This window comes from Myxine glutinosa, chromosome 6, assembly GCF_964187855.1.
Source record: "Myxine glutinosa chromosome 6, kmMyxGlut1.1, whole genome shotgun sequence".
In the NCBI taxonomy this organism is placed as follows: Eukaryota; Metazoa; Chordata; class Myxini; order Myxiniformes; family Myxinidae; genus Myxine; species Myxine glutinosa.
Window position 1 is genome coordinate 48,643,428 of NC_136266.1, and position 18,243 is coordinate 48,661,670.

General features: G+C 42.9%; 2 protein-coding genes across 2 annotated transcripts in view; both read left to right on the forward strand.

The window, feature by feature from the left end:
- The window catches only part of LOC144892601 (uncharacterized), a 1,198,808-nt gene that overhangs the window by 1,151,428 nt on the left and 29,137 nt on the right, over positions 1–18,243 (forward strand). The gene's annotated exons all lie outside the window — the stretch shown is intronic.
- The window catches only part of LOC137429749 (voltage-dependent L-type calcium channel subunit alpha-1D), a 519,508-nt gene that overhangs the window by 291,330 nt on the left and 209,935 nt on the right, over positions 1–18,243 (forward strand). Inside the window, exon 13 of the mRNA XM_078779833.1 lies at positions 12,983–13,208. Coding sequence (XP_078635959.1) covers positions 12,983–13,208 — 226 coding nt within the window. The remainder of the gene's footprint in view (positions 1–12,982; positions 13,209–18,243) is intronic.

The window sequence follows — 18,243 nt, forward strand, 5'->3', positions numbered from 1 at the left end:
CAGAGAACACATAAACTACCACTATTTCATCAGAATCTGTAACTTTAAAAAAAAAAAATTTTTTGTCATTAATCGAATAATTAAATAATTAATCGATTAATTGATTAATTAATAAATCAAAAATATCCTTTGCAGCCAAATCACCTGGTCATTGGCATGTCCAAATATCAGCTTCCTAACTCAAAAGGTGCCTGAGTTAATAATGGTCAGAAGAGAAATGAAATTTAATTAATTAAATAAGTACTTAATTAAACGCTAATAATTAAATAACTCCTCAATTAATTGATTATTCAAAAAACAAAAAATACCGTATTTGACAAAGGACTTGCTCACTACTGTGCCGAAATTTCAGCTTCCTAGCTCAAAGGATGGCTGAGATATCGCCCGGACAACCAAGAAAACAAGAAAGAAAACAAACAAGAAAACAAACAAGAAACCAGAGTGAAAACTGAGTACTCTCTTTCAGCGTGCGTCACTGCCGAGCCCCCTTCGGTGCCCGGCAATGACGATTTGCAATGCCTGGAGGTGGCATAGGAAAGGAGCGGTGTACAACTAGAACGGCACTCAGTAGAGAGCGTACTTCCGCCTGGTGAACAGTGTAAGTTTTGTATCTCATAGTTAGGGGACATAATCTCAAAAATCCCCCTGATTGTTCAAATCGTTCCACAAGCACCATTTTTGGACCAGAGGGAGATATGACCATAAGCTACAAATTTCTCGAGGGAGCCAAGCTGGGCTTCCCTCTGTGGCGGCCATATTGGACAAATCCAAGATGGCCGCCATCGAAAGTAAGGCGTTGCAATAACTAGAGAACCAAAAGTAGTAGAACCATAAATAAAACCACTTTGAAGGGGTTTTCGAGTATGAGGAATCCATTTCTGGTGTTATTTTGTCGATTCGAGATGAAGATCATATGATAAAGTCACAGTTAAGGTAAATTATGGACCAAAATTAGGGTATTTTGAACCAGCAAATTATTGCCAGGAATCTGGTATTGATCACTTAGGCTAGGTAATGTTTGGCGAAGCATATGTAAATATATGTATATGTTATCCTGCCAATGATTAAAATGATTTTACTATTTGTATTATAATGTTTGGAATCAATACTGTACTGTCTTTGTCTTTCCCTCGCGGTCCCCCTGTACTGTCTTTGTCTTTCCCTCGTGGTCCCCCTGTACTGTCTTTGTCTTTCCCTCGCGGTCCCCCTGTACTGTCTTTGTCTTTCCCTCGTGGTCCCCCTGTACTGTCTTTGTCTTTCCCTCGCGGTCCCCATGTGCTGTCTTTGTCTTTCCCTCGTGGTCCCCATGTGCTGTCTTTGTCTTTCCCTCGTAGTCCCCATGTGCTATCTTTGTCTTTCCCTCGCGGTCCCCATGTGCTGTCTTTGTCTTTCCCTCGTGGTCCCCCTGTACTGTCTTTGTCTTTCCCTCGCGGTCCCCATGTGCTGTCTTTGTCTTTCCCTCGCGGTCCCCATGTGCTGTCTTTGTCTTTCCCTCGCGGTCCCCATGTGCTGTCTTTGTCTTTCCCTCGTGGTCCCCATGTGCTGTCTTTGTCTTTCCCTCGTGGTCCCCATGTGCTGTCTTTGTCTTTCCCTCGTGGTCCCCATGTGCTGTCTTTGTCTTTCCCTCGTGGTCCCCATGTGCTGTCTTTGTCTTTCCCTCGTGGTCCCCATGTGCTGTCTTTGTCTTTCCCTCGCGGTCCCCATGTGCTGTCTTTGTCTTTCCCTCATGGTCCCCATGTGCTGTCTTTCCCTCGCGGTCCCCATGTGCTGTCTTTATCTTTCCCTCGTGGTCCCCATGTGCTGTCTTTCCCTCGCGGTCCCCATGTGCTGTCTTTGTCTTTCCCTCGTGGTCCCCATGTACAGTCTTTCCCTCGCGGTCCCCATGTGCTGTCTTTGTCTTTCCCTCGTGGTCCCCATGTGCTGTCTTTGTCTTTCCCTCGCGGTCCCCATGTGCTGTCTTTGTCTTTCCCTCGTGGTCCCCATGTGCTGTCTTTCCCTAGCGGTCCCCATGTGCTGTCTTTGTCTTTCCCTCGTGGTCCCCATGTACCGTCTTTCCCTCGCGGTCCCCATGTGCTGTCTTTGTCTTTCCCTCGTGATCCCCCTGTACTGTCTTTCCCTCGCGGTCCCCATGTGCTGTCTTTGTCTTTCCCTCGCGGTCCCCATGTGCTGTCTTTGTCTTTCCCTCGCGGTCCCCATGTGCTGTCTTTGTCTTTCCCTTGTGGTCCCCATGTGCTGTCTTTCCCTCGCGGTCCCCATGTGCTGTCTTTGTCTTTCCCTCATGGTCCCCATGTGCTGTCTTTCCCTCGCGGTCCCCATGTACTGTCTTTGTCTTTCCCTCATGGTCCCCCTGTACTGTCTTTCCCTCGCGGTCCCCATGTGCTGTCTTTGTCTTTCCCTCGCGGTCCCCACGTGCTGTCTTTGTCTTTCCCTCACGGTCCCCATGTGCTGTCTTTGTCTTTCCCTCGCGGTCCCCATGTGCTGTCTTTGTCTTTCCCTCGTGGTCCCCATGTGCTGTCTTTCCCTCGCGGTCCCCATGTGCTGTCTTTGTCTTTCCCTCGTGGTCCCCCTGTGCTGTCTTTCCCTCGCGGTCCCCATGTGCTGTCTTTGTCTTTCCCTCGTGGTCCCCCTGTACTGTCTTTCCCTCGCGGTCCCCATGTGCTGTCTTTGTCTTTCCCTCGCGGTCCGCAGGTGCTGTCTTTGTCTTTCCCTCCTGGTCCCCATGTGCTGTCTTTCCCTCGCGGTTGTCAGCTCTTTCACGAGCCTCGATTCAGTATAGAAAAAAAAATACCAAAAGATGAATGAAATAGTCATATTATGAATATCACCATTTTTGAAGGAACCTCTCATTTGGTACAACTGGGAATGTAATCCAATTCAGATGCACAAACAAAACTTTATTCAAGAAACAGCAATGACAATATGTGTACATCGAATGCTAAAAAATAATATTAACCATTGTTTGGAAACGAAATCTGCAATAAGAAGAATATAATGGTATTTTTTATTTATTCACTTGTATGATCAAACAATGTCATCCAGCATTACCAGCATTTGTCTATCAGTATCCATCCACCCATTAAGGTGCGGTTCCGGTGTCCCGGTGTGTACCCCGGTTTAGAATAGGTACACCGTATCCCTGCGCATCGTAAGAGGCGACCAAGGGTTGGCGTCAGGAAGGGCATCCGGCCATAAAAATATTGCCTCAAACAGGGAACCATGATTGTCATGGGGCCCGCAAGGCTAGCCCCCGCTGTAGCGGGGAAAATGGCCTCAAAACGATCATTCATTCATTCATTCATTATAGTGCGGTTCACTGGTTTGTATCTATGTCATCATTGTTTATGCAGCCACCCTCGCACTTGCACAGTGCCATACAACGAAGGCCTGCCCTGCAGCATTTACAATTCCCCCTACATGCTTTCGTGCATCCACATTGCAGGAGGATGGCACAAGCCTTACTTGTGTCAGCGAGGGTAGTCCAGAAAGGGATCCATTGCTTGGTTTGCTCATCCTGTTGCCATCCCCATTGATCAAATACAGGGATTGCCTGGTGACAAGCGGTTGACTGCTTCCAGATGAAACTAGCTTGAAGCAATGATCTCTTGACATGTTGGAAGAGTGCTGCCTGGGTCGGCGGAATACTATCGAGCGAACGACTGCCATTGGAGAAGAGATGGTGCCTAGCATCGTTGACAGTTGCCGAACCACATGTCTTGCTGTACACATAAGGACAACAAAACGTTCAATGGCACTGCATGTGGACAGATTCCAGTGTGAAAGATCCTGGTTCTTCAGTAAGCATGATCATTGTTTCTGTTAGAGCTGGTATGCTGTTCCATGCAGTCCATGCTGTTTTCTTGCCACAACCAAGAAACTGAGAGGTCGTATCGCAGCCCGTTACGGCATGAAAGAGTGGTAGAGCTAACGATTTTGATGGACTGAGCTGTGACTCGATGCTGTGGACTGGGATATCTCTGTAGTTTTTGCCACTACCAAAGCCAATCCAAAGCTCTGAAAGGTCAAGTTGTTCAAAGAAACTGATGGTGAGAACAACTATGTCACTGTCGACAGTGCGCACGAATGCTTTATCATGACCATGACACGAGGCATGAGCCAGATGCAGGATGATACATGTATCTGTTTCTGCATGGTTGCAGGGTTGGAGTGCTGATACATCGAATGGCTTGTTGGAGAGCACTGTCTTAGACTCGGTGCTGAGGAGGAGTCTTCCATCCATGTCTGTCTTGGCCAGTTGTCTACTGACAAAGGAGAAGAGCTCCTATTTATTTTCCACATTATTCAGGTATGATTGCCAGTCCTGTTTCGGGATAGGTGTGTTGCCATCTCCATCTAGTGTGATTGCTGGTCGACGAACACCAGAGTTCTCCTTTGAGAGGTGGTTAGTTGCAGTGATCCATGTTCCATGGAAATCGCCACGTGACAAGTTGCCTGTCTTGTTGCTGTCCAGGTTATCTACATCAGGTGTGGTGAGCACAGAAAGTCGTAGATTCGTTGGTAGAACCACCCCGTCTTCAGCATGCCGCTTGCAGACTGCACAAATCAAAACCTGTACTTTGACTTCCATCACACGGTCATATGAGACAGACAGCCCAAGGCGATGGGAATTCTCTATTTGGTGCTTGAGCCTGGGCGTCTCCATGCAGTTTGATACCATGGTAGAGTGGAATTGGTGTTTCACGATCCTTACTGTGGCGGATTAAGGTGTTGTCTGAGGAAGATGCATACTTGACAGTGTTAAATATCAGAAGTTGGGAAAGAGTCAAGCAATCTTTGCTCTAGTACCCAGTGTAGCATCGCTGCCAGATTGAACCCGGCTAGAATGATCTATGTTGGCCTTTGTACCTTGAAGAACAACATTCATGAAACTCAACACTGTTTCTTCTACAGGTGAACTGAGGCAATGGGATGAGAAGGAACCATTGAATGGCTCTTGTTTCACAAGGATTCGCTTTCTTAGTGACATAGCGGCCCGGATCAATAAGAGAGCTTCATCTTGATCGATCTGTGAGGAATGATAGGTTTGAGCTAGCACGGCTCCCACCTTCCTCTTGTGGCTAATGAAGACATCCCTACCTTGAGCGAACTCCGACCACTCAGGAAGATGATTGAGCATATGATCTTTGAATCTAGTAGCATGCGGCTCTCTACCCGAACAGGGACACCCTTTGCCTGACATCATTGTCTTGTATAAGTCTCGTAATGCAGACAATTGAACACTTCAGTACGAGAATCATCAACATATGTGATCAACTGGGCCATGACCATGGAATCGAAAGGGGTAGCAGCAGGTCCATCTGATGAAGATTGGCGCTCTACTGCACGAGCTTTGTCACAAAGCCACCAGTAACATTGGACGTGATCATAAGCGTCCATTGCATGAGTATCAGAACATGCAGTCAAGCGAGAATATAACTGCCAGTTTTTAGTTGTTGTTGCCCAGTCCTTCAGGTGTTCATCAGCATTATCGGTTGACACTTTGCGCAAGTCTTTCTGATCCTGACCCTCGCAAACTATACAATGCAATGTTTGAGGGCAAGGGCCAAAATTGGACCTGAGTTTCTTTGGACTTGTCCCAGTTGCCTCTTCTATCAGCTTATCCAACTTGTCACGTACATGTTTGACCCTATAGCTATTACACGAACTCCTACAAGACTTATGGTACACTGCTCCATGTGAGTGAAGGGTTGCAGCAATTCCTGAGCCATCATTTAGCCGACTTATCTTGATACTGGAAGGCAGAGCATTGAGCTGTACGAAATCATTCAGATCTCTCTCAAGTGTTGACAATCCCTGTTCTGTTGGATTCACAAATACTTCGTTTTTTTCGAATAGCAAGGGCAGCAGAGTGTCCAATCAGTTTCATTTGTGGCAGTGGAAGACATGTTGATAGTAGTATTACTTTTGGAAAATCACAACTTTATCCACGGTTCTGCAGTGCTTTAATGTAAAGATGAAGATGAAGTTTCCACAACAGAAACTATCTCCAGATATGCCATTTCCTGAAAAGAAAAGGACAACAATCAAAATTATATTTCTTTAATCAATTTAATATACATGTATCAACTTATATGTAATGCTTTGGATTGTTGTCGGCTATCTGGTGATGTCACAATGGTGACTGGAACGGAAAACCTGTCTGTCTTGCTTATGTTATGGTTAAGGTCCATCTTCTATATCTGGAATGTCCACCTGCACACGAAGAAACTGTATCATTAGCAATACATTTTTATGTCATCTTATATACATGTATATTCTGCATGTGTGAGAAGTGTTATGATTTATTCGGAGCGAGACATGGTTAATGAACGTAGAGCAGCAACGAAGGTTGGAAAGGGTGGAAATGCGAATGGTTCGATGGATGTGCGAAGTATCGTTGAGAGAGAGGAAGACAAATGATGAATTGCGAAAAATGATGGGAATAGAGCCTGTGATTGATGCTGTGAAGAGGAACAGGTTGAGATGGTTTGGTCATGTGTTGAGGAAGGATGAAAGTGACTGGTTGAGAAGAGTGATGGAAATGAATGTAGAAGGAAGTAGAGGACGGGGAAGACCGAGAAAGACTTGGCTAAAGATGGTCGAAGAAGAAATGCGGGCAAGGGGGTTAACAAGGAGAGATGCAGAAAATAGGGCAAGATGGAAAAGATTGTCATGGGGACCGCAAGGCTAACCCCCACTCTAGCAGGGAAAATGGCCTTAAAATGCATGTTGTTGTTCTTGTTGTTGTTATATACATGTATATTACTGCAATGCATTGATAATAATTAAGTTTGGATAACATAGCATGGCACTGTATCCATTGATCCTATATGGACGAAAAACATGTATTTTTGTCACAAAATGTCCTTAAATGCGACCTTATGACATGATCTTCATCTCGAATCGGCAAAATAACACCAGAAATGGATTCCTCATACTCGAAAACCCCTACAAAGTGGTGTTATTTATGGTTTTACCACTTTTGGTTCTCTAGTTATTGCAACGCCTTACCTTCGATGGTGGCCATCTTGGATTTGTCCAATATGGCCACCACAGAGGGAGACCAGCTTGGCTCCCTCGAGAAATTGGTAGCTTATGGTAATATCTCCCTCTGGTCCCAAAATGGTGCTTGTGGAACGATGTGAACAATTATATGATTATGCCCCCTGACTATCAGAGCAGACCAGAAAATCACAATACAGAATCACATTTAATCAAAATCAATCGCAGGAATCACCATAGGTCCAGTCTTTCGTACCATGATCTACCCCTCGTTTTTGGCCATATCACTCAATGGTGAAGAATCACTTTAAAATTCTAGTGGCTGAATCCGGATCTTCACCAAAATTGATTCGATTCTTCCTTGTCACACACACAACCTGTCCAACAAGTTTCGTCCAAATCCATCCATAACTTTTTGAGATGTCCTGCTATGTGTAGTTGTTGGCCCTATCTTCCAATGGTGAAGAATCACTTTAAAAAATTATATTATCCGAATCCGGATCTTCACCAAAATCTAATAATTTCGTCCTTGCAACATACGCTGCATCTCTGCCAAATTTCGTCCGAATCCGTCCACAACTTTTTGAGATATCCTCTTCACAAACGGACAGACAGACAGACAGACAGACAGATAGGGGTGAAAACATAACCTCCATCCACCTTTGGTGACGGAGGTAGTTATTGTTGACTTCCGGAAAATCAAAACTCCCATTCGGTCCTTGGTTATTCACGATGCTGAAGTTTAGATTGTCACTTTTAAATTTTTAGGCATACATATTTCCATTGGCCTTAAGTGGGAGATAAACACCTATCACTGTGTGAAAAAGGGTCAGCAACGGTTGTTCTTTCTTAGAAGATTGAAAAGTTTTGGTGTCGGCCGTCCTGTGTTGATTAGGTTCTATTGGGCAGTGATAGTGTGTCCTTAAACTGTCCTTCACTGTTTGGTGTGGCAGCTCGACGCGAGACGACCGATCCCAACTTGACAGGACAGTAAAGACTGCTTGTAAATTATTTGGTGTGATCTGCCTTCCATCGAAAGTCTATACTCCAGTCGAGTAGTGAAAAGAGCAAAAGCTATCATCCGAGATGAGTTCCACCCAACGAATTACATTTTAAAACTTCTCCGTCCGGGTAAACGTTATTGTTCCATCAAAACCAACTGTAATCGCTTGCACCACAGCTTTTACCCAACTGCAATCCGCACCCTCAATGAATCTGTGTCTAAAGTTTTGTGAACATCTAAAGCATGGTTCTGGATATTTTCAATCATGCCACTCATTTCATTGTCTCATTTCATTTCATCACCAAATGTTATTTTAAGGCTCTCTGTTCACATTGAATGAATCTTTCTCTTTCAATGTAATTTTTTCAGCACGCACTGTCAAAGTACTCCTCATTGTATGTGTATCACATATGTATAACAATAAATTTATTATTACTATTATTATTATTATTATTATTATTATTATATGAAAGTGACTGTTTGATAGAATATCGAAGAATTAATATATAGACAAAGCAGACAAGTTCTCTAATCTCAGGTAACCTTTAGCCACGACCTGCTGATATACACCTTCACACCATTGTCTCTTTTCTCGGATAGACACAGACTGTTTTTGGAGAAATAAGGCTAAATAAAAGATCCTCATTAGCTTGAGGGATGAGTGATGTTTTTATATTCATTATTATTATTGTTGAGATTATTATTACTGGTATTATTTTGTGAGGGAGGGGAATGCAGGAGATATATAAAGTAGTTGTAAGTTTAAGATACAAACTGTTCTAGCGTGAAGAAGACACCACTGTATACTCTAGTAGCTCATGGTGGTTGAGTATGCACTTTATTGTACAGACCTAAACTCTTCAGGAATCCACTAATTGAAGGTCCAGGAACAATATTTGGTTGGTAACACATTTGCCACTGACGGCGAAATAGCTGAAATGGCCATACCCCTTTTTGGGCCACGCCCCCTTTTTTGCCGTGACTGTATCTACAGAACCGTTGGACCTAGGAGGTTGCCCGACCACTCAAAATTTGCGCAATGGCCACATTATGGGGGGTCAGTAATACATTTTCATATCCAAAAGTCAATGGTTTTTAAGATAATTGCCAAAAACCGATTTCAACATGTTACGAACTACAATTGTATGATACCACCAAGGCCACAACATTATATGACACTTATACCTTTTGCATCATCCTATTTTGGAATTTACTTATTTGGATTTCTACACTTTTCGCCTTTACTACAGCCACAAAACGTGACACATTTAATGTTCCTGTCTCTGCAAGTGCACGTTTTGGTACTCATACATGCTCTTGGGCATTTGCATGGAGGAGGCAGGTCATCGGGCCTGCACGATACTGGCAGTATCACTGGTGTTATGCCAACGTCCGTTGCTTCATACCCATACTGGAGTGGATCTGGTTTGGTGACGGCAGGAGTTGGGGCTTGCAACCACATCTTACACTGAAGAAATGCTCGCTTTATGTGTTCTCGTAGCGTTGATGAACAGCACACAAGCTGGTTGAAGTCCAGTTCTTTCTTGGAGTTGTGGTACTGCTCCCATCGATATTCATCGAAAGTGGAACAGTCGGTCTTCTTTAATCCAGACACAAGGAACTTTTCAGCATTGCTTGTTATCTGTGGTGACAGTTCTTCTACACCAAACCCTTCCAGTAGGGAGAGATCGATGGATGCTTTCAGGCCAGACAGCTTTGGACCCACCTTGCTGGTACTGTCGCAACCGCTGAGAGCATGAATGGCTGGGAGACACGACACCAAACCGTTGTCCAGTTGATCAACCAACATGTGGACTGGTACAGTTTTCTTTGTTTTCCGGTTACCAAGCTTCACGTACAGCTTTTGTAGTTGCCAGGTTGTGTTGAAGTGGAAGATGAGGTTGACAAAGACATCTGTGTCAGGCGAGTCGACCAAGACTGATTGAACCCCGTGTTTCACAACACCATCATTAATATGGAACATGATTCTGTCGTCGGCTTCTTCTTGGTTGCTTGAGAGCTCTGCGATCTGTGTTTCAGTGCCAGCTAACAGTTTCCTGCATTCACCCCCATATACTCCTCCAAAGAATATTTCCTTGTCCGACTCGACATTCTGCAGCATCCACTTGAAGACATACTCCTGCAACCGAACTTTGTTCAACATTGAGCTCCAGAACATATCAAGATCGACAGGGAGTTTCTGATTGTCAGACCCAATGGTGATTGTGATTTGTTCTGAGGAACTTCGCTGTGCCCGTTCCATTTGCTTGATTGATGATTTTTGATAAACATCAAAAATAATGTCTATTCTTGTGGACACGGAGCCTGTAGCAAGAATCCTGTTGGAAAGACTCTCAGCCAATTCCCCGAATGTGTGAAGGCCCATCTTTTTCATCGGTAGTTTACGCACAAGTGCCATGAAGTCCACTATTGTCATCTGAGCGTCACTCTTTACATTCCTCGTCTCCCGTCGGCTTTTGATGGTACTTGAATGTGTTGCTGCACATGTTTATTCTTGAGATGACGAAAGAATCATCCAATTGTTGTGCTGCCATCCGGATTTTGGCACGACCATCATCAGTTCCTGAAAAAAGTTTCAGCATGAGTAAAATCTATATGGCCAACTGCTGATCTTGTAGCACTTCATGTATATACATACAATTCACATAAAACTTGTAAACTGAATCCAAACTGGAGATTATGGTAAAATTTACCTGTTAACGTTTTCCCTGATGCAGTGTTGCATATAACGCATACAGTCCCATCGTAAACTGCTTCGTCTGCTGGGCTTGATAACACTGAAGTTTCCTGTACAAAATATTTTTGATTAATTAATGATATGGAACAAATATTGTTTCAGATTGATTTAATGTGCATATAATAAATGCAACTATTATTTAAAAACTTACCATGTTTTAGTCACAGCAAGCAGGGATCGAAAGTAGAATTACTTGCCATCAGAGAACACTTTAACACTTCACCTAAACACCTTCACCTAAGAACAGAGGAGAAAGAGTTAAATTGCCTGTAATCTAGGCCTCTTCGGCCTCTACTTGCTTCTCGGTGCGACGCCATGTTGTTTTATGGGATACCGCTGCCTGCATGCAGGCTCAACGACAAAACACCCATGACCGGAATTTCTAGCCATGTCTAGACTCTAGTCTAGACTCTAGACTAAATTCTAGTCTAGACTCTAGTCTAGACTCTAGTCTTGACTCTAGTCTAGACTCTAGTCTAGTCTAGACTCTTCAGGAATCAAGTAATTGAACAATAGGAACAGGAACAGGAACAATTACGAATAATATTGTAGTTCGTAACATGTTGAAATCGGTTTTTGGCAATTATCTTAAAAACCATTGACTTTTGGATATGAAAATGTATTACTGACCCCCCATAATGTGGCCATTGCGCAAATTTTGAGTGGTCGGGCAACCTCCTAGGTCCAACGGTTCTGTAGATACAGTCACGGCAAAAAGGGGGCGTGGCCCAAAAAGGGGTGTGGCCATTTCAGCTATTTCGCCGTCAGTGGCAAATGTGTTACCAACCAAATATTGTTCCTGGACCTTCAATTAGTGGATTCCTGAAGAGTTTAGGTCTGTACAATAAAGTGCATACTCAACCACCATGAGCTACTCTAGTAGTAAATTTCATAAGAACTGGAATTTATAAAGTAAAGGCAACGTTGTCTTTTTTTTTTCATTCTCATTTTGTAAGGGCACATACTGTGTATGGATAATTAGTGAAACATAGCAGGCAATTTTCATGATGTGAAAGCATAAGGTTGGACAAAGGTTGGGCATTAGTATATTTGAACATCGTATGCTCCCGCCTGGCAACCTAAATCAAAAAATTATAATTACTTGTCTACATCAGTGGATTTTTTTATTGTTTATCATAATCAATGTACACTTTCTTTTGAACTTGCAGAATTTAACACTTTATGGAATATGCAAATTAGGTTGATCATGTGACCTAAGCTAATCTCAGTAACTCTATAAAGCTTTGAGATATTTTTTCTTTACATGATAAAGGCTTGTGCAAGAGCTTGTACAGTGGAAAGGGGGAAACACCAACAGCATAGGAGAAGTAAGAGTGAGATCAATGGGAGGTAGAGAAGGACACTTCGATGGGGGAGGGGAGTGATCAAGCAGCACAGCTGAATGAAACACAGCAAGAAGAGGAATGGGGAAAGCGGGGATGAAACAGAAAAGGAACGAATCAACCGGATATCCTGAGAGCAACACATCATTTCAAAAAATTGGGGAAAATGTATGGTGTTCCATAAAGGTGTCACAGTGGGTGCAATTTGATCTCGTGTCAGCATAACAGAAAAACTTGCACCAAATGGTGACCAACCTGAACTTCCTCATTGATAAAAGTCACACCTCAAACAAAACTGGCTCAAAACAGACTTAACTCAGTGGTTTATTTTAACTTAACCAGACTTAAACAGAGTCAAAGTAAAACGGATTGTGTGTATTTTCATGTAAAATATCAATGGATTGTGTAAAATACAATGGATTGTGTAAAACAAGTATTTTTGAAAGCCATTGTGTGGTTCTGCATCTGCAGACAGGTAGACAAATGGATTAAATCAACGAGACATTGATCAAAGTATGCTAATGGTGATGGGAAGCTGACGTGTATCGGGCGTTTTCCCCTTTTTCAGAGCAAAGGAGGAAGAGGTATTACTCTGATAATATGCAGTGACCAAATTTGGCATTGGGCTAGTTAGTTGAGCATTGGATGAATTTTAATTAGTCTTTTTGTGAAAGTCAACGACACTGAATACCTTTGCTGAAATAAGACCTTGTTGTGTTGTCTGTGTTAAGCAGTTAAAATCCTTTTTATCTCTCATCAAGATGGTTTTGCTATGATGAACATGCAGTAGTGCATGGCAGATAAATTAGTTAATTATCATGGCGATAACTTTATATTTAATCATGAAAATCTATATTTCTTTACACTTGTGATGTACAGACACTGCGAACAAGGTTCTCTTGGCCCTTTTCACTCTGGAGATGCTTGTGAAGATGTACAGCTTAGGCCTACAAGCCTACTTTGTATCACTTTTCAATCGCTTTGACTGCTTTGTCGTCTGTGGGGGCATTATTGAAACAATCTTGGTGGAGCTTCGCTTCATGTCTCCACTTGGCATCTCTGTCCTACGCTGTGTCCGCCTCTTACGCATCTTCAAGGTCACCAGGTTTGTAGTTCACAATTCATTATGGTGCCAGTAATTAAAAGGTTATCTAAAAATGTATTGGTTTTTGGCCTTATGATGTCCTTCAGCCATTGCCTTCCAAAATCACTTTTATTCGGCTACGTCTCCTGATAGATGAGGAAGTTGTTGTGGTGGAGGAGACTTAAATGGACATGTGGGAAGGAGTATAGACAGTTTTGAGGGAGTCCATGGGGGTTACGGATATGGTGTGAAAAATGGAGAAGGTGAAAGGATTTTGGAGTTTGCTGATGGAGCTGGTTTGTTGTTTTGTAATACTCAGTTCCAGAAAGCGGATAATAACCTTGTTACATACACGTCAGGTGGGTCGACGACAACCGTTGACTACCTGATGGTGCGTAGGCGAGATAGGGGGCACCTCCAGGACACAAAGGTGATCCCGGGGGAGGAGGCTGTTTCACAGCACCACTTGGTTGTCTGCGACATAAGGGTGAAAGGCACGAGGAGAGCTCGGCGGGTGAAGTACCAACCGAGAATTAAGGTGTGGAGATTGAAAGAGTTGACTGTGAGGGAGGCATTAAAAGAGAGCCTAAGTATGCTAGAGGATGAAGTGGTTGAGCTTAAAAGTGGTTGGATGTCAATGAAAGATAGTCTGTTGGGAGCCGTTGGTGAGGTATGTGGATGGACAAAAGGACCACCGAGGCACTCGGAAACATGGTGGTGGGATGATGAAGTTGGAAAGAGGATTGATGAGAAGCGGGAGAAGTTCAAGGAGTGGCAGAAGGCAAAGGGTACGGGAGCAGAAAAAGCAGAGCATGAAAGTTATAAGGCAGCCAAGAGGGCTGCAAAGAAAGAGGTAGCAAAGGCACAGGAGGCATAAAGGAAAATGTTTGGAGAACGCTTGGCTTTGGAAGAGGGTCAGAGAGCAGTATTCAGGAAGCGAAAGCAGATAGCGAAAGCAGATATCTTGCAAAGCAGATAGCGAAAGAGAGATGCGATGTGATGGGGGTGAGTTGCTTGAAGGATGAAGTGGGACAAATCGTTGTAGACCCAGATGGAATAAAAGGAAGATGGAAGAGATATATGGAAATGCTGTTGAATGCAGAGAATGAATGGGATGGCAACATAGAGAGTAACCCAGTTTTAGGACCGGCAGAGAAGATAACTGAGAAGGAAGTTGAGGAAGCGATAAAAGCAATGAAGAGTACAAAAGTGGGAGGACCAACGGGAGTTGTGGGAGACATGCTGAAGGCAGTGGAAAGTTGGGGTGTGAAGAGAATGACAGAGATCTGGAATCTGGTGGTGAAAGAAGGCCGCATTCCAGTGGATTGGGAAATGAGTACCCGCATCCCTCTATACAAGGGGAAAGGTGACCCTCTGGACTGTGGCTCGTATAGAGCGATAAAGTTATTGGAGCATGGAATGAAGGTATTGGAAAGGGTGTTGGACAAGAGGATAAGGAAGAAAGTGAAGATCGACGAAATGCAGTTTGGATTTATGCCAGGAAGAGGAACGACAGATGCGATTTTTATTGTAAGGCAGTTGCAGGATAAGTACATGGAGAAGAGGAAGAAGTTGTTTCTTGGGTTTGTTGATCTGGAGAAAGCATTTGATAGGGTTCCACGCAAAGTAGTGACATGGGCATTGAGGAAGTTAGGAGTGGAGGAATGGTTGATCAGAGTAGTGATGGCAATGTACAAAAGAGCAGAGCAGAGCGTGCACAGCTGTAAGGACGAAGGATGGGAACAGTGGTGAGTTTGAGGTGAAGGTGGGAGTGCATCAGGGGTCGGTTCTAAGTCCACTACTATTTGTAGCTGTGATGGAGGTGCTGGCTCGGAATGTAAAGGAGGGTTTACCATGGGAGTTGTTGTCGGCAGATAATCTGGTGTTGATTGGGGAGAGTATGGATGCACCGAAGGAGAAGATGAACAAGTGGAAGGAATGTATGGAGACAAAAGGTCTGAAGGTGAATATCGGAAAAATGAAGGTAATGGCAAGTGGTAAAGCATGTGATGAGGTGGAAAAAACTGGAAAGTGGCCGTGTGCTGTGTGCAGGAAGGGTGTCAGAGTGAACTCCATTCAATGTACAATGTGCACTGAGTGGGTTCATCAAAAATGTAGTGGTCTGAGAGGGTCATTAACCATTAACCAGCTCCATTTAAGTGTAAGATTTGCACAGAGGGAGCTGCAGATGGAGGAAATGTTGAGTTGGATTTGGAGAAGGCGTGAAGCTGGAAGGTGTGAAAATATTTTGCTACCTAGGAGACATGCTGAATGGAGAAGGTGGATCAGACTCTGCGATGGTTGCTCGAGTGAGATGTGCATGGAAGAAGTTTCGGGAACTGAGTGGCGTGCTGATGAGGAGGGGAGTGTCGTTGAAGCTGAAGGGAAAGGTGTATGCTGCATGTGTGAGAAGTGTTATGATTTATGGGAGCGAGACATGGGTAATGAACGTAGAGCAGCAACGAAGGCTGGAAAGGGTGGAAATGCGAATGGTTCGGTGGATGTGCGGAGTATCGTTGAGAGAGAGGAAGACAAATGATGAATTGCGAAAGATGATGGGAATAGAGCCTGTGATTGATGCTGTGAAGAGGAACAGGTTGAGATGGTTTGGTCATGTGTTGAGGAAGGATGAAAGTGACTGGTTGAGAAGAGTGATGGAAATTAATGTAGAAGGAAGTAGAGGACGGGGAAGACCGAGAAAGACTTGGCGAAAGATGGTGGAAGAAGAAATGTGGGCAAGGGGGTTAACAAAGGGAGATGTAGAAAATAGGGCAAAATGGAGAAGATTGTCATGGGGCCCACAAGGCTAACCCCCACTCTAGCAGGGAAAATGGCCTTAAAATGCCTGTTGTTGTTGTTGTCTCCTGATACCTCATCTGAGACTTATACGTGGGGTGTTTAAAGGGTTCTTGGAACAAGACACTCAGGTTATAGTGTAAGAAACGCCAACTTTATAATTTATCAATGCAATATATACACATGGAAAAGAGTTTAGTACGGGCTGCGTTTTTCTGGATCAAAGCAATAACCAAGAAAATTATTCTAAAACAGACACATGTATCAAAAATATAACTTTATAATGGTAAAGTATGCAGGTTCGACAAATGACTTGAGCTAAATTCTGAGATTTTGTTTATTTATTTATTTCTTTATATTTTATCAGAAAATGATGATGTCTGTATTGGAACTGTTTTGTGATCCAGAAAACATGATGACTTAAGAATGGGGCTGCTGGCAACACATCTTGTGTTGAAGGGCTCAAGACCAGAGAATAATGACATCCAATGATGTGACAATGGAATGAATGTCTCAAGAGGCCAATAATGTGTGTGAGCACCATTAGAATGAATGAGTGCTGCAATCTTCCTTCTCATCCCGTGAATAAGCCACACGGGAGAATCAAAAGGGAGTTGTTGCCATTCCTGGTGCAAAGCAGCCACCAACTGTCTCAGAGTCTGCACCGGAAGGTCCATTAATAACAAGACCAAAAGTCTAACAGCGGTAGCCAGGCTTGTAAAATATTATAAGCCACAAACACACATGATTAGCTTTTTAAACAGTCGCTAATGCTGTTTATAACATTAAACAAATAAATTTGGAGGAATCCAGACATCCATGAGGAAAGTTTTACTTGCAGAAATGAGCGAAGATCTACTCTAATTTATATACCCCACAAGGGTTGGATGTGTGCTCATTTACCAAGCAGCTTCCTAGCGCTTGCCAAGCCAGCCGTTCCTTAACGGTTTTGAATGGAGTGCTTGCTCAAATGCTTAAACCACTTGGCGATCTCTCCACAAGAACCTTCGTAAATGAACACACGCAATGTTCTTGAAACCCGACCATGGAGATACTGTAATCTATATACCCCAAAGAGGAATGACCTTTCCTGCCACTCCCGTGGTGAGCGGGTGTTTGCGCCATAATGACATCACATACGTATTGACGTAACATGATGGCCGGACACAAAACTGCCACTACTTTAATATATATATATATATATATATATATATATATATATATATATATATATATATATACATATATATATATATATACATATATATATATATATATATATATATATATATATATATATATATATATATATATATATATATATATATATATATATATATATATATATAGTTGCAGTCACTACAAAGGGATTAGTGTTACAATTAGATTTACTATAATAATAACATAACGTTATTATTACTAAAAATATATTATTTTTTAAAAACCGTGGTGAATTCCTTACTTCCGCGGCTACACCGCTTCAATCCAACAACTTTCCATTCACGACATTGGGATTAAAGTGTTATGGTTATATTTACTATAATATTATTATTATTATTACGAAAACGATACTACTGAAACGATACCACTGTATTAAGAAACTTGGGTTTAATTTGTCTGAAGTGGATGGTGAGTCATAACGCCTAAGCCCTATAAAGAGACGTAATGCCGATTGTTGGAAGAGCCGTAATGCCAATGCTTTCGATATTTGATGGTCATTTTAACAATCTGTTTGTTTGTGTTTCACACTGAATGAAAAACGTGAATGTAGAGCATGGCAATTGTGATATATGACAGGTTCAACAATATGAACGGCATATAAATCGAAATGGCGGTGCGTGGAGAGTCAGCTGCATCACCGCCGTAATGACATCAGACATAATCACATCACCCTGTCATGTGACCAGATTCTCAGCTCTGATTGTTATCCGTTTGAGGGGACATACATACATACATACAGACGGACAAACACTGTTCTAAACGGCTCTGCCCGATGGGCTACGCCGTAAAAAATAATGTGCACCAAAGAATATCCCAAGCGTGCTCTTTTGGATTTAAGTCAGGATTCGTAGCAGGCCAGGGTAATGTTGTGATGGTATTGTTTCGCAAGAATTTGGTTACTGCACGAGAACAGTGAGGTCTGGCATTGTCATTCAGATATGGATCAACAACACAATCAAAAATGGTGCTATGGTACTTTTCACCTGTCAGGTTACACTGTACAGTGGGAAGATCACGTTTACAATCGTAACAGCAGCCC